The sequence below is a fragment of the Malus domestica genome, chromosome 14 (genome assembly GCF_042453785.1).
Source record: "Malus domestica chromosome 14, GDT2T_hap1".
NCBI lineage: Eukaryota > Viridiplantae > Streptophyta > Magnoliopsida > Rosales > Rosaceae > Malus > Malus domestica.
The window spans coordinates 23,588,194-23,604,878 of NC_091674.1; the positions used below are offsets into that span (position 1 = coordinate 23,588,194).

Below are 16,685 nucleotides of genomic sequence, written 5' to 3' on the forward strand. Positions count from 1 at the left end.
TATCTGGAAAGCTGATGTTGTATGTGAAGATTGCAGACAAGCTTTATCCAAGGAAATCTGGCTCTCGAAGTTCGGAGAGCGGTGCCTCTTCGATTTTCGAACAAACAATCCTGTCGGGGATCTGGCTCTCGAGATTCAGAGAACGGTGCCTCTTCGATTTTTGAGAAAGCAATCATGTTGGGGGTCTGACTCTTGAGATTCGGAGAGCAGTGTCTCTTTGATTTTTTAGAAAGTAATCATGTTGGGAGTCTGGCTTTCGAGATTCGGAGGGCGGTGCCTCTTCGATTTTTGAGCACGTAATCCTGTTGGGAGTCTGGCTTTCGAGATTCAGAGAGCGGTGCCTCTTCGATTTTTTAGAAAGTAATCCTGTTGGGAGTCTGACTCTTGAGATTCAGAGAGTAGTGTCTCTTCGATTTTTGAGAAAGTAATCATGTTGGGAGTCTGGCTCTCGAGCTTCGGAGGGCGGTGCCTCTTCGATTTTTTAGCAAGCAATCTTGTTGGGAGTGTTTTCTCGAATGCGAGTAAAGGTTGGGCATTTTTGCCAGTCCGCCTTGCCACGGAGCACAGAGGTTGACACACATTGAGACTTTCTAGTTATCAAGCAGTGATGCTGTTCTTTTACCCTTATGGGTAATAGTAGGGTAGTTGGACGTTCAAAATTTTTGTGTCTAAACTTTGTTAGAGATCTTTGTCAAAATTATCTGTGGTACCTGAGGAGCTGATGTTGCGTGTGGAAAGTGGTGCCTCTTCGGAATCCGGAGAGTGATGCCTCTTCGATTTTTAAACCAACAGCCATGTTGCCCTTTCTTTTATAAAGGCACCAATTGTGTGCAAGAAGTACATTTAGAGAGTTATTGCTTGTAGGAATTTTCCCCTTACTTCAGAGATTTATTGCACCTCATTTCTCCTTCATCATTTCTGAGAATGTCTGGTCCATCCGACCGTCTTTTTGACTTCAAGGCAGCCATGCCTTCTCAAAACAACATATGACGCCCATCCTTCTTATCCCCTACTGGTCCTCTTACCGTTGGGGACTCTATGACGAAGAATGATATGACCGCTGCGATGGTGGCTAGGAACCTTCTCACTCCCAAAGATAACAGACTACTTTCCAAACGGTCTAATGAGTTGGCTGTTAAGGATTCTCTGGCTCTTAGTGTTCAGTGTGCAAGTTCTGTGTCTAATATGGCCCAATGCCTATTTGCTCGAACCCGCCAAGTTGAATCATTGGCGGCTGAAGTGATAAGTCTGAAACAGGAGATCAGATGGCTCAAACATGAGAATAAACAGTTGCACAGGCTCTCACATGACTATGCTACAAACATGAAGAGGAAGATCAACCAGCTGCAGGAATCTGATGGTCAGATTTTACTTAATCATCAGAGGTTTGTGGGTTTTCTCCAAAGGCATTTATTGCCTTCGTCTTCTGGGGCTGTACCGCGTAATGAAGGTCCAAATGATCAACCTTCGGTGCCTCCTTCTTCTGGGGTTCTGCCTAGCACTGAGGCTCTAAATAATCACCCTATGGTGCCTCCTCTTTCTAGGGCTCTGCTAACTGCTGAGACTTCTCCTGAGCAACCTTTGTGAAGGCTCCCTCTTGTTTGTTTATTTTGATTCATGTATATGTACATATTTGTAACTTATCGGAGATATCAATAAACAAGCCTTGCTTCATTTCAACGTATTTTGTTAAATACACCAAGGCCTTCTTCACTAAGTTCTTTGAATTTTTCCTTTTGTTGAATCTTGTATGTTGAAGCTTTGTGAGTGAAGCATGTAGGTTGAGGTAGTGCTCCCTTAATTTCCCGAGTGAGGAAAACTTCTCGGTTGGAGACTTGAAAAAATCCAAGTCACTAAGTGGTCGTGAGACTTCCGAGTATCAAGTTGCAGTAGCATATGGTAGGAGTCTCCAAGTCTCCAGTCGAGGGAGTTGACGAAGGAGGTGTCTTGCTAGTAGCCAAGTTTCCAAAGTAACAAAACTTCACCATTTTCCTTTCAAGTGGTAGCCCAAAACTCTTCCTTCATATATATTTGTTATGAATGTTGTTAGGCCCAAAGAAGATGAGGCCTAGGCATTTTTTTTTTGAATTTTCGAATTTTCGAATTTTCTAATTTTCTTAATTTTCGAATTTTTGAATTTTTGAATTTTTGAATTTTCGAATATATATATATATATATATATATATATATATATATATATATATATATTTTAAGCTTTATAGGTGAAGCTTTGTAGGTGAAACTTTGAGGTTGAGGCTTTATTGGGTACCATGAATTGATTTTGCTTCACACTATCTTGATCAAGATAGTGTGAAGCTTTTGTAGGTGAAGCTTTTGTGTTGAAGCTTTGTAGGTGAAGCTTTGTAGGTGAAGCTTTTGTGGTGGGTGAAGCTTTGTAGGTGAAGCTTTTGTGGTGGGTGAAGCTTTTGTGGTGGAGGAAACTTTTGTGGGTGAAGCTTTTGTGGTGGGGGAAGCTTTTGTGGGTGAAGCTTTTATGGTGGGTGAAGCTTTTGTAGGTGAAGCTATTGTGGGTGAAGCTTTTGTAGGTGAAGCTTTGGAGTTGAAGCTTTGAAGTTGAAGCTTTTGTTGGGTACCATGAATTAATTTTGTTTCACACTATCTTGATCAAAATAGTGCGAAGCTTTTGAGAATTTGTAGTTGTCCTCCATTGATGAAGCTTTTGTTGAATTTCCTTTTTTTTTTTTTTTTTGGGAAACTAGAAATTTGAAAATATGGGAGAGACAACATATACAAATTTTGCTTCCACACTGTTGAGCAAGAGATTATGATGCAAGCCACACCTTGTAGTAGTCGAAGGTTTAGATGAACCATATAAATTGAATTTGCTTCGAACAATCTTGAATTTGCCTCGAAGGTTTGAGAATTGTAGTTGCTCTCCATTGATGAAGCTTTTGTTGGCACCATAAATTGGTTTTGCTTCACACTATCTTGATCAAGAGTGTGTGAAGCTTTTGAGAATTGTGGTTGCCCTCCATTGATGAAGCTCTTGTTGACACCATAAATTGGTTTTGCTTCACACTGTCTTGATCAAGAGTGTGTAAAGCTTTTGAGAATTGTGGTTGAACTCCTTTGATGAAGCTTTTGTTGGCACTATAAATTGGTTTTGCTTCACACAGTCTTGATCAAGAGTGTGTGAAGCTTCTGAGAATTGTGGTTGCCTTCCATTGATGAATCTCTTGTTGGCACCATAAATTGGTTTTGCTTCACACTGTCTTGATCAAGAGTGTGTGAAGCTTTTGAGACTTGTGGTTGAACTCCTTTGATGAAGCTTTTGTTGGCACCATAAATTAGTTTTGCTTCACACTATCTTGATCAAGAGTGTGTGAAACTTTTGAGAATTGTGGTTGAATTCCTTTGATGAAGCTTTTGTTGGCACCATAAATTGGTTTTGCTTCACACTATCTTGATCAAGAGTGTGTGAAGCTTTTGAGAATTGTGGTTGTCCTCCATTAATGAAGCTCTTGTTGGCACAATAAATTGGTTTTTCTTCACACTGTCTTGATCAAGAGTGTGTGAATCTTTTGAGAATTGTGGTTGCCCTCCATTGATGAAGCTCTTGTTGGCACCATAAATTGGTTTTGCTTCACACTATCTTGATCAAGAGTGTGAAGCTTTCTACGAGTTGTAGTGTTTACATTGTTACAGAGGGGAAATGTCTGAAGCAGATGCAAAAAGGCTGAATAGCTTGATCTTCATATGCCATGCACTGAAGTTGTTATTAGCTTGTAATAAGACTTTGTTGGTGACTATAACTCTTATTGGGCATAAATGCTCCCCTAGTTAAGTTGTCAAGCTTGAGGGTTTTTTACTATTTGCGAATGCTAGGAGTTCACATGTATAAGTTGTACCATTCGTCTTCTGGTAGATGGAATGAATGGTGAGTTGCTTTCATCACTTGGTTGGTGGTACGAAGGTGAGTTCCTTTATCACCTTTCATCACATTTCATCACCTGGTTGGTGGCACGAGGATGAGTTCTTTCTTCACCTGGTTGGTGGCATGAATGGCAAGTTGCCAAATGATAGTAGAGTACGGGTTGTACATTTCATAACCTGGTTGGTGGCATGAAGGAGAGTACGGGTTGTACATTTCATCACCTGGTTGGTGGCATGAAAATAAGTTCCTTCTTCACCTAGTTGGTTGCATGAGTGGCAAGTTGCCAAATGATATTAGAGTACTGGTTGTACATTTCATCACCTGGTTGGTGGCATGAAGGAGAGTACGGGTTGTACATTTCATCACATGGTTTGTGGCATGAAGATGAGTTCTTTCTTCACCTAATTGGTGGCATGAATGGCAAGTTATCAAATGATATTAGAGTACGGGTTGTACATTTCATCACCTGGTTGGTGGCATGAAGGAGAGTACGGGTTGTACAGTTCATCACCTGGTTGGTGGCATGAAGGAGAGTACGGGTTGTACATTTCATCACCTGGTTGGTGGCATGAAGATGAGTTTCTTCTTCACTTGGTTGGTGGCATTAGTGGCAAGTTGCCAAATGATATTAGAGTACGGGTTGTACATTTCATCACTTGGTTGGTGGCATGAAGGAGAGTACGGGTTGTACATTTCATCACCTGGTTTGTGGCATGAGGATGAGTTCATTCTTCACCTGGTTGGTGGCATGAGTGGCAAGTTGCCAAATGATATTAGAGTACAGGTTGTACATTTCATCACCTGGTTGGTGGCATGAATTTCATCACCTGGTTGGTGACACGAAGATAAGTTCCTTCTTCACCTGGTTGGTGGCATGAGTGGTAAGTTGCCAAATGATATTAGAGTACGGGTTGTATAGTTCATCACATGGTTGGTGGCATGAAGGAGAGTACGGTTTGTACATTTCATCACCTGGTTGGTGGCATGAAGATGAGTTCCTTCTTGACCTAGTTGGTGGCATGAGTGGCAAGTTGCCAAATGATATTAGAGTACGGGTTGTACATTTCATCACTTGGTTAGTGGCATGAAGGGAAGTACGGGTTGTACATTTCATCACTTGGTTGGTGGCATGAAGATGAGTTCATTCTTCACATTTCATCACCTGGTTGGTGAGAATAAGGGCAAGGTGTTGAGGCACATTGTAGCAAGTGTTGAAGACACAAAGTATGTTGAACCTTGTCAAAGCACAGTTGGCTTATGTATGGATATGTTGGAATGTATGATGTTTATGTATGAATGTGTTGGAATGTATGAATGTGTTGGAATGTATGATGTTTATGTATGAATGTGTTGGAATGTATAATGTTTATGTTGATTGATATGAGTGATGTTTATGAATGTTTTGTTATGCATGAAGGGATCCATGCTTTTGATATGTGAACCATGTTGGTTGTAACATTTAGTATCACATACTTTGTGTCAAAGTATGCATGTTGAAGCTCTGAGTTTGAGTATAAGGGTAGGTCAGCGTAGATCAAGTGTTCCAGTGCTAGGAACATAAAAGACTCATAAGAAGTTGTCTGAATTCCCTCTTCTTTAAATATTTGTCGAATGACTTGTGTGACAAAAGATCTCAAGCGATTGAGAGTCAAAACATTTGTAATGTGTATGTCTTCTTATGATAGCTTTTCCTTCAGTACCTAGTCCTCCACTTTGAAAGAGTTAGGCTTTGCCCTATAGTCATAATAGTCGACGGTACGTTCACGCCTTGTTGTCTTAATACGAACTTTTATCCTTCTTGTTGTAATGGGTTTGCTGAGAGTGAAAATCATTCCTCTTACCAAAAGACAAATACGTTTGGTGACTTAGCGAGTAGCTAAATGAGGCAGGAGATGATGCAATGGGTGTCTGAATGGCCAATATCTCTTCACTTGGTAGAACTTAACTTCCACTTCCCATTTGTTGATAAGGGTTAACCATATGGGGTTCTCTTAGTATGTCCTTACTTCGGCGGAGGCATGGTTGTAAACCTGTGTCATCACCTCAGAGTAAGTCTTCCAAGTGTTGGCATTGATCATGTACTTGAAGAAACAATCACGTAGGCCTGCCGTGAAGGCCTTGAGGGCGGTCTTGTCATCTGCCTCAACGCAGCGAGAATACTTATAGCTGAAGTGACCAGCATACTCTCGTAGTGACTTGTCCGGCTTCTTGCAAATAGTGTACAAGTCATCTGCAAAATGCAAGTGATTGGTCTGGAAGATGTATTGAGAGACAAACAGTTTCCTCAATTCCTCAAATGAGTCTACTATCTCAGGTAGAAGACGGCAATACCAGTTTAGAGCTCCGCCAGAGAGTGTGGAGGGGAAGAGAAGACATCGCTCTTCGTCGGTATGCATCCGATATGCCATGGTGGACTCAAAGAGGTTAAGGTGTTCAATTGGGTCATCCCTTCCAGTATAGAGTTGTAAACCAATCTTTTGTTTTGTCTTCGCTTGAAGGAGGTGTCGATGATCCTTCTTGTGAAAGGGCCAGGCCTGGGTTGGTTCTAGTCAGGTATCTCGCTCTGACGTTCGGCCTTCAACTTGTTTACTTCCTCAAGTAGCTGTAGGACAATGAGGTCCTAAGTGGAGTCATGTACCACTGGAATTTTCTTTCGTAAGTCTCCATCGCCTCTTGGAAGTAGGAAAGTTTGAGCAAGGGCGTTTGGTTTTTTCTTGGACTCACCGTACTGACTTCTAGGGCGAGTCTGTCGGAATACCTCAGAGTCCCTCGTACCTTCATGTTCCTCTGGGATCTGTCGTTCCTTCCCTATATTGGCAGTTGGCCTGGGTCGTGAAAAGGGACTGAATCTTTCAAAAACCCTTGGGTTATTAATCTTCGAGCATATGTGGAGGGGATTTTCTTGATGTTGTTTTAGGAAGTCTCGGCAGTCACGATAAATGGCTTTTGATCATTCCAACCATTCTGCAAGGAGGTGTCTTCCTCCACTTCTTCTACTTCGGGTCGAAGCATCTGGGTTGAGAGAAGTCTCATGTTGATCAATGTTTTGATGATTAGCTCGTTCCTTATCAGGGTTACCCATGTCGAAGTGACCCTCCGTGTTGGGGGGGCACCCAAATGATGGTTGATGTCCACAGGGGCAACGAGCTCGCGTATTTGAGTACGCCTAGTTTCGTGGAGCGTCTCAAAGAGCTTCTCATACTGCTCCTAGATGACCTCATTCTTCATTGTTATCTTGTTGTTCTGTGCTTCTAACTCATCGACTTTAGCTTGAAGAGCAACCCTCTTTCCTTCCTTCTTTCGTTGCTTCACACTAGGTGCAAAATGGGTGTCATTCTGTGTGCTGTGGCTTCCTTCGCTCCCCATGTTGGAGAGGGATGCCTGGTCAAAAGAGAGTGTACGAATGGTGGAAACCAGCTTGGCAAAGCTGAAGAAAGTGGGAATAAGTGTCTTTCCCATAGACAGCGCCAAATGTTGATGCACAAAATCAGTGAAGACTTTGGTACAACATAAAGTGTTAAGTTTGTGACCTTCGCTAGATTGCTCCAGTCACTAGTGTGGATAAGTATATAAATGGATAGAGATAGGGAAGCAAACACAAGATGTACGTGGTTTACCCAGATTGGCTACGTCCACGGAGTAGAGAAGTTCTTATTAATTGTGAAGGGTTTGCACAAGTACATGGGTTCAAGCTTTTCTTTTGTGAGTACTAGTAAATGATTTAGTACAAATGACATTAGGAAATATTGTGAGAAAATGATCTCTATTTATAAAAGAGAGTTTCTAGTTTCATTCTGACACTGACACGTGTCGCACTATGATTGGCTTCTAATGTTGACATGTGTCGCGCTATGATTGGCTTCTGATATCGACACGTGTCACGCTGTGATTGGCCTCCTGGGTAGAGGGAAACTCTTTTGGGTCCTTGACGGTATAACGTTGATCGGTGCTTAGTAGTTTTGGGATTGGTCAAGTATGGTACAAACAAAGGTCATTTTTCTATTGTAAAGCACCTTGGATTTATAAGGATGAATTTCGTGATGACCAAGTCTGCCGAAGTAGAGTCCCAATAGGACTATGATTCTTCAGCACACATCAAGATATTCTTGACATTATCTCATCATAACCCTATCCTGCTGAAACCTCATCTCTATCAGGCCTCGACCTTTTTACTTGAACTAGGACTCTGAACTTAGTCCTCTTATGCGTTCGATTCACTTCTTATCTGATCATTCACAAGTTTTGATTATTCGAATCTTACTAGAACATGTTATGATTCTTAACAATTTGGATTCAATCAGGACTCGACCGAGCCATGCCTAGATCTAATCCTTTAAAAGCCCTACCTCAGCTATGACTCGATTGGATTATATCTTTCTAAGCTAAGGCCATAGAAATCACCATTGGGCCGAGAATCGCAATCTTTCAACTGAATTATCTCTCTTCGGCCCAAACATAGCATTTCAGGCCCAAACACCTTGTTACACAGAAAGCATTCGAACCTTGAACTACCATAATTTTAACCTATTATCCTCCCCCTTCAACACTGAAGCTAAAAAATTATAGTCTAAAACTCGAGCAGCCCATGCATGGCTAGAGGGTTTCGAATTGGAAAATATCTTACGGAAGAATCAAATCATCAAAATATTCTCGTAGGCTAAAATCTCCTTGCAATTTAGCTTAGTTTAAGGTGTCATGGGCTTGTAGGCCCATACATCAATTAAGTTAAAAGTCGGGCCTGGAAATCTGGGCCGCAATGAACTGGGCTACGTACAACTGCAAATACGCGGGTCTTCTTTGTCCTTGTTTCCTGTTAGTCGGAGCTCTGTGAGCACAAGGAGCAAGAAAGCAAAGCGAGTTCTTCTCGAGATCCAGAGCTCGCTCGCTCAGAGTCAGAGGTAGCAATTCGAAGGCAAATCTTCAAATTATCAGAAACTCAGAGCTGCGCGTCGCCAGGAAGTTTGAATCTTTTGAAGCCGATGAGGCTTTTGCAGTTGGCGTTCGTGGTTTCTGTTCTGTTCGGATTGGTCGCCATTCTCATCTACATCATCGGCGTCTCCGATCTCTGTATGCTTATCTTTCTCCTTCTCTCTCTAGAAGTGTTGAATTTGTGTATGTTTATGTGTGTGGTTTGAATTCTGTGGTGCAGATGAGACGCATCGACTTACGGAAGAAGATGAGGAGGCGCTGCATTCTTTGCGCACCGGTTTCCAGAAGTGTGTGGTGAGCCTTCTGGATTTTTCTATTATATATGTATTGATATCTGTTGAAATTCTTTTTTCTTTTTCTTTTTTTTTTTTGGGATTTTTTAGTGTATATTCTGTAAAATTTGCATGCTTCTGCTTGGTAGAACATGGTAATTTATGTTGAATTGAGGTACTACAAAATGGGTTTTGTTTGTGTTGTCAGAAATGTTGTAAGCTTGGGATGTCATATTAATATGATTGTGATGCAGGCTGCAAATGGATTAGGTTTGAAAGCCGCGCTCGGCAAAGATTACTGTCAAGTCACAATGCAGTTTCCTGCTGACACCATTCCTAAATGGGTGAGTTCTTTTTCCCGGTTGAAATGTTCTGCATTTGCGAATGAGATTTTATCGACAATTGCGTGTATTTGCCATTTGAGTTGGGAATAGGGATAAGATACCATAGTCTTTAAAATGAAAAGAAACGGTGGTAAACTCCGTTTTGTATTGATTCATGGTCTCTTCAAGCAATACTCTTCAGAAGTTGGAATGTCTCGGCATCTCTTTGGGAGATGTTTTGGTTGTAGACTAATTTGAGTTGCTCCCGTGGGCTTATCTATTGTCTGAATTTTATGTGTAAACAGAAGGATACCAAAACCGGTGAGCTTGAAGGATTATCATATGAGTTTAATCTTTGTGAGGCTGTGGCTACATGGGAACAGGTCAGTGTTCTATCATTTGTAGAGATTTGCAAAAGACTTAAGAACTGAGATCTTTCATTACTATGTCATCAATTGAAACATGCAACTCTGCATGTCGAAATCAATTTCTTCCTTTTTATATCTACCTTTTCAATGTTAGGTTTGATTTTGTTTTATGCTTTACAGTTGATTTGATTGCTCAGGTGCGGAATAGTACCACAATACTGACCAGGGAGTTCATTGATTCTTTACCAAATGGATGGGAGGATTATGCGTGGCGTAGGATTAACAAAGGAGATCGCCTGTTAGTACTGTTCAAGATACTAGTTTCACAATGAATAGTTATTGGATGAGCATGTAGTTGATTAACTGTATTTCTGTATTGCAGCAACCGCTGTAAGAATAAAACATTATGTGTGGAAAAACTTTCACTGGTACTCCCTGAAACACCACCATATGTTCCACGGATGTTTCGCCGATGTGCTGTGATTGGAAACTCAGGAGATCTTTTGAAAACAAGGTTTGGGAAGGAGATTGATGGTTATGATGCAGTTATTAGAGAAAATGGTGCACCAATTCAGGTCAAGCAAATTCTATTTTAGGAGTTTGGAATATTGATGTTTACTTGACTTTGAAAAAACTTCATACTTTGTTGTTCTTCTGCAGAACTACACTGATTATGTGGGGAAGAAATGCACATTTCGGCTTCTTAATAGGGGATCTGCTAAGGCTCTTGATAAAGTTGTGGAGTTAGATGGTATGGTAAATGGTCCACATCATTACAAATTAATATGGCATATTTACTGGAACACTAAGTATAAAAGTCTTGCAGAGTCAAGAAAGGAAGTATTGATCATCAAAACAACAATTCACGATGCTATGAACCAGATGATTCGGGTTTGTATATTGCTATTCAATAACTTGATGTCTTGACTTAACACTCAACCAAGTACTTGTTTCTGCATATGTTTTCTTTACCTGCAACGACTGCTGATTTTTTGTTTGTACAAATTTTGATTACCATCTGCAGGAAATTCCAATAAAAAATCATGTGTATCTCCTGCTAGGTGCATCCTTTGGTTCTGCCGCAAAAGGAACCGGGCTCAAGGCTCTTGAATTTGGGCTCTCTATATGTGACTCAGTAGATATGTATGGTTTCACTGTAGATCCAGGATATAAAGAATGGTAAAAGGAATTCCCTTCTGTTCCTGCTGCCAACATACCCTACTTCACAATTTTAAAATGGTTACCTGATAAAGGATCTTGAACATATTTTTTCAGGACTAGATATTTCTCAGAAGCTCGACAAGGCCATACTCCTCTACATGGTAGGGCATACTACCAGATGATGGAGTGTTTGGGTGTAAGTGTTTTATTTTCTCCTTTTGTCATTCTGTAATCTGCATATGTAAGCAATATTAGTAGAAGTTTCTTGAAAGTGCTATGGGGGAAGAAACCTCCTTTTATGGATCCCAGATGGTAACTGTTTTAGCCTATTCAAATAAATTGTAAGCGTACCGAACTGTAGCGTCTGTTGTTTGTTTGTCTATTTGAGAAAAGTACTTACATCTTGTGCTTATTTTCTGAGAGAAACGGTTAATGTGTAGTGGGCATTTTTCTCATATTATTAATCGTTTTATTTTTCTCTTGTTAAGCTTATCAAAATTCATTCGCCTCTTCGAGCTGATCCAAACCGTGTTGTGCAATGGGTACCAGAACGAAGTTTAGTTACTGCTGCTAGAATTGCATCAGAGAAATTGTTGAGGTAACTTATAAATATTATTTACGTTTTAATAAAAAAATTCAAATTGATTCTTTAAAATGTGCAACTATTATGGCGACCACGAGTTCAATGTTCAACCAAGATTGAGTCATACATCTTTATGAATCTTCATATATCGTTATTACAGTTAGGAACTTCTGGCGCAGCCCAACAATCCCATCCCAGTCAGAGGATATAAGTCCTAGTGCTTGTAGTCAGCTGGCTCATTGCTACTGACTATCAATAAAACTCATGAAATAAGTTAATAAATAGGGTGAGAGAAGTGGTTCCATTACATTGATGGAACTTAAAAAAATGCAAGTTCTCATCAATATCCGGTTGTTTATATAGGGAACTTGTATTCGTCACCTGGTGCTCTATCTTTCCTTTACATTTCTGATTTTTAGTTCTGCATTGTATGGTGACGGTTTTCTATTGCAAGTATTTGATTATATTGTTCTACTTCAAAGTGGTAATTATGCTTTTGTTTATGATATAGGAGAGTTGGAGCAGGGTATGTAGATCCGCTGCGTATGTGCTCAATTGTAAAGAAGCAAATCAAACTAAAGCTTACATCATTTCTAAGTCTAAGAAGGGCCGCTATAGACCATCAGAAATATGTGAAAAGTGCAACCATGTACCCTCTGGAGCGTAGTCCTCGGCATGGTATGCTTTGCACTGTGTGAACAATTTAAAGTTGAGGTTCCTCGGCCTTCCTTGCACCGAAGCAACTAAACAAATCTGTCAACCCAATTTCTTGGGTCCAAGCGTCATAACTTAAGCTAATGTATGTAGAAAAGAGTGGCAGCTCAAAATTGTTCAGGAAGAAGATCAACACCCAGCCTACTCAATGTAGATTTTTGAAAGAGTTGTAAGTTTCTTGCGGCCCTGCATTTACATGATTTTGATTTTTCCATAGCCAAAAAGGAAAACATTAGGATGAGATATGAAGATTCAATCCGTAGCATCGGTTCACAGCTTGTTTTTCGGAATTAGCAGTGTCGTATATGAGGGTTTTACAAACGATTCTTTGGACACGAGACAGGTCTGTGATTTATATAAATTGTGTTGTATCTGAAAATGCTTGTCCAATAGCTTGTATGAAGGAGGAAAATGGAATTAAAATAGCTTGTGTTATTTTTCTTATGACATTTATGATCATCATCAAACTTGTGTGTATGCATGCTCTTTTTCTGACGACATAGTTGAGTCCCTGCTGTATTTTTGCTTTTAGATGTACTTGCAGTTGACTGGTTGCAAAATTTGAAATTTTTGTGTTTTGCTACTTCCATAAGTGAGGTGTCTAGGACTTTTGATGGAGCATTGATCATTGATGCCTGGCTGTCATTGGGAAAGTTGCTGCAGGGCCTACTCTCTCTTTCTCTTTTGATTTTTAGTCTTTTGTGAGCTTCTTTAATTGCTTCTTTGCTTACCAATTTCTTGAGGGAATAAAAAAAATACTTGGCTTTCATGCTTTGGGTTTTTTTAAAGACAAATTACAGTCTGACATGTCCTCGTGAAATTTTCTTTTTGTAATGTTGTCAAGTGATTAAGTACATGTGTTTCATCATAATAACCACTTGCATGAAACAGATTTATCGTAACGTCTCGATCCAATAATATCATGTTGTGTGGAGAAAAACTTACATATGACACGACATTAGTGTACTGAAACATAACATTATATCGATGGTAAACCCGTTGTATATAAGTCCTCCCTCTTCTTTTAAAATGCAAGGATTGTGGAGTGTTCTTTTCTTTTTAGGAAAACGTGGAAGTGTTCTTTTTTGAGTTAAATGTAGTTGAGTGAAAGAGGGTAGATGGAAAATTAACTCATCCTCTTTCTAGCGTGTATACATCTTGTTTTTGCTGGAATTCACACGTGGCAACACAAGATATGTGGTGCATGTAAGCTTTTCGGAAGAAGGTTAAACTTAAATGCAGGTTCCAGATCAGATTTGGCCTATCCTTTAGAGCAATTCCACCCCAGTGGAAATTGCCCAGCACCAAGTCCAAAAAACAGCCCAGCCCCTTGTCAAGTTGCTCCAGCCCGCGAAAGAGCCTGGGACACAGCCCAAGCTGGGCAACGGGCCAGCCTATTTCGGACAGACCCAGAGACCGGCCTGTTTAGAAGGCGCGTGCAGCACAAGCGCGCAGAAGCGCGAGTAGGGAACCGGGTTGCAGGCGGGGGGGGCCCGCTTGTCAGCCCACTTGTGGAGAACCCGGAATAGGGCTACGTGGCCCTCCTCAGTGCCATTGGATTTCCAACGGCTAGTTTTCTAGACCGTTGGATTTCCAACGGTAAAAAAAATTTAAATTTTACTTTTAACATGGACCGTCAGATCAAAAATCAACGGTCCACGTTCTTTTTACAAAAAAGTAAAAAAAAAAAAAAAAAAAAAAGGCCCCAACGGTCAGAAATATGACCGTTGGCCACGTGGCAAGTCCCTGGCTCTTGGATTTGAATATTTTTCAAATCCAACGGTCCAGATTAATTAACTATATTAAAATTCATTAAAAAATATTAAAAAATACAGAAAAATTATTAAAAAATACAGAAAATTTTAAAAAAATTACAGAAATAATTGAAAAATGTTATTTTTTTTCCTATAAATACCTAACCCTCATCTTTCACCTTTACACCACATTTCAATTATCGAAATCTTATCGAAATCTTGGCTAAATTATTGTACCACGGAAGTGACACGTGGCGTGTCGGGATTGGTTGAAAATAATATCGGAAATCTATTCACAAAATAGTACGTTCAGATAATGACACGTGGCGTGATGAGATTAAAACTATTTTATTTTTTTATTCTTTATTTTAAATGGGTTAAAAATCTTATCCGAAATAAACTTAAAAAAAAAACACACCAAATAAATGCGCTGGGTGCCAGCGCATTTTTTTAGGGGTGGAGATGCCTTGGCCTATTACTGTTCACTCCAGTCTATTACTGTTCATTTGAGTGGATAAATGCGCTGGGTGCTGGCGCAAAGTCCACAGGGGTGGAATTGCTCTTAGATAGAGACAGATTGTCTACCCTCCTGTTATAGTGCATTTTTCATCTTTTTTTATTTGTGCGATCACGGTTAAGTTACGTTAATATTTTATATTGATTTTTTTTTATAGAAATAATAAGACAAAAAGGAATAAGAATATAAAATGTTTACATGATTTAACTGTGATCGTACAAATATGAGGGAATGAGAAGGGTATCGTAATAGGAGGGCAGACAATCTGCCTCCCCTTTAGATTCCATTTAAGTGTGGTTGATATTCACACTTATTTTTACATTTTACGTATTTTTTTTAGTTTTTAACCGTCGAATCAAATAAATTAAAGAATATGAATAAACAAAATTTTCAAAAGTATGTGAAAAATAAAAATAGATATATGCATAGCACTATCATATTTTAAAAGTTTTATGTATGCATATTGGTGATGATGAGTTTGGCACTAGTTTTTCACGCAAATTTAAATTAAATTATTATGACCAATCCATTACAAGTTGTACCTAAACATCGAAGACTACAATTATAGCAATTTTTATATAAAATTAGTGTTGATATTTTGTGTAGGATCATATTGTCCCTCTTCTAAGAATAGACTTGACATACAAACAAAGATCGGATAAAATCTTGAATGGGACAGGTCCACCACGCTTCTGCTTTTCTTTGAAATGCAGTGGGACCAACCCAAATTACCATCCAAATTTTCGAATCTTTTTGTGAGAATTCCATGGATTTTTAAATTATATATGTTTATCGTATATCGCGCGGTCGAAAATTATTTAAAATATTTTTATTTAAAATTAAACATGAACATGTAAACTGACCGCACGATATACGATGAATGGACATGATTTGAGGATCTTCAGAATCCTTACAAAGAGAATTCGAAGAAGATCCTCATTCCAAATTTAGAACCCATCTTGGCCTGGATAATGGATGGATTGGAGGTAATACCAAAAAGGCTAAAGCCATCTACAACCGATCCGACCAGATGGCTGAAAATAACTTGAAATGACACGAAAACTGTCTCAAACCGAGAGCTAGGCCAAATGGCTTGTGGGCCCCACTGGGCCAAAAAAGGAGAAAATGGCCAACCGGCTAGCCCAACCCAGCTTGCCTCGGGCGGGGTCGGATTTTGAATGCAACGGCTACTAACTGACGTCAGCTAGTCGTTATATTTGAATATTTTTTTTTACAAATTTTTTTTTAAATTTAAAATTTCTATTTTTTTTCCTATAACTTCCTAAGCCATTAAACAACATTAAATAAAATTAAACAACATTAAACAATATTAAACTACATTAAGTAACATTAAACAATATAAAAACTATACAACATAAAAAAAAACATTTAGCAACATGAAACTTAAACAATATTTTAAAAAACATTTAACAATATAAAACTTAAACGTCTACTCCATGCTTCTTTTGGCCAAAAGATGTGCAACAAGATCTTATCGTAGGTACTTATTTGTGGCACGGAAACGTATCGTCCTATAGCCTCATGTACTTATTTAAAGAGATATTGCCAGTTATTGGATTCAAAGACAAATTAGGCCCATCATATATTTTTGCACAAAGCCCTTCTTGACCTATTTGGATCCTCTTGGTTGTCATCAGACTCTCCATCAATATATCCATTTCGCTCATCCTCTACAATCATGTTGTGTAATATGATGCAAGACATCATGATGGAGTCCAAATTTTCTCGACTCCACCCTCTTGCCGGTTCCTTGATGATATTCCATTGTGCTTGTAAAATACCTAAAGCTCTCTCAACATATTTCCGGTATGCCTCTTGGTGTAAGGTAAACCACTTTTCGACGTCATTCGCAGGGTTTGGAATTGCTTAGACAAGTGTCGCCCACTTTGGGTAGATGCCATATGCCAAGTAATACCCCATATTGTATTGACGGTTGTTGATGTAGTAGTCAAGTTGAGGTGATTTACCTTTCGTTAGGTTATTGAAGATGGGTGAACGCCCAAGAACTGTAATGTCATTTTGGGATCCAAAGACTCCAAAGAAAGCATGCTAGATCCATATGTCATACAAGGCAACCGCCTCTGACACAATAGTGGGCTTTCTCGACCTTTCACTAAAGCGTCATTGCTATTGGGTGGGATAATTCTT

The 16,685-nt window shown here is 39.5% G+C and overlaps 1 protein-coding gene across 1 annotated transcript; it reads left to right on the forward strand.

Annotated features, from left to right (window-relative positions):
• Positions 1-8,705: 8,705 nt before the first annotated feature.
• On the forward strand, positions 8,706-12,743 carry LOC103454957 (sialyltransferase-like protein 2). The gene is made up of 12 exons (XM_008394546.4): positions 8,706-8,962; positions 9,045-9,118; positions 9,351-9,440; positions 9,725-9,802; positions 9,985-10,085; positions 10,170-10,362; positions 10,448-10,538; positions 10,614-10,678; positions 10,812-10,966; positions 11,063-11,144; positions 11,437-11,546; positions 12,043-12,743. The coding sequence occupies exons 1-12, from the start codon at positions 8,875-8,877 to the stop codon at positions 12,227-12,229; spliced, it is 1,314 nt and encodes a 437-aa protein (XP_008392768.1). The 5' UTR covers positions 8,706-8,874; the 3' UTR covers positions 12,230-12,743.
• Positions 12,744-16,685: the final 3,942 nt, after the last annotated feature.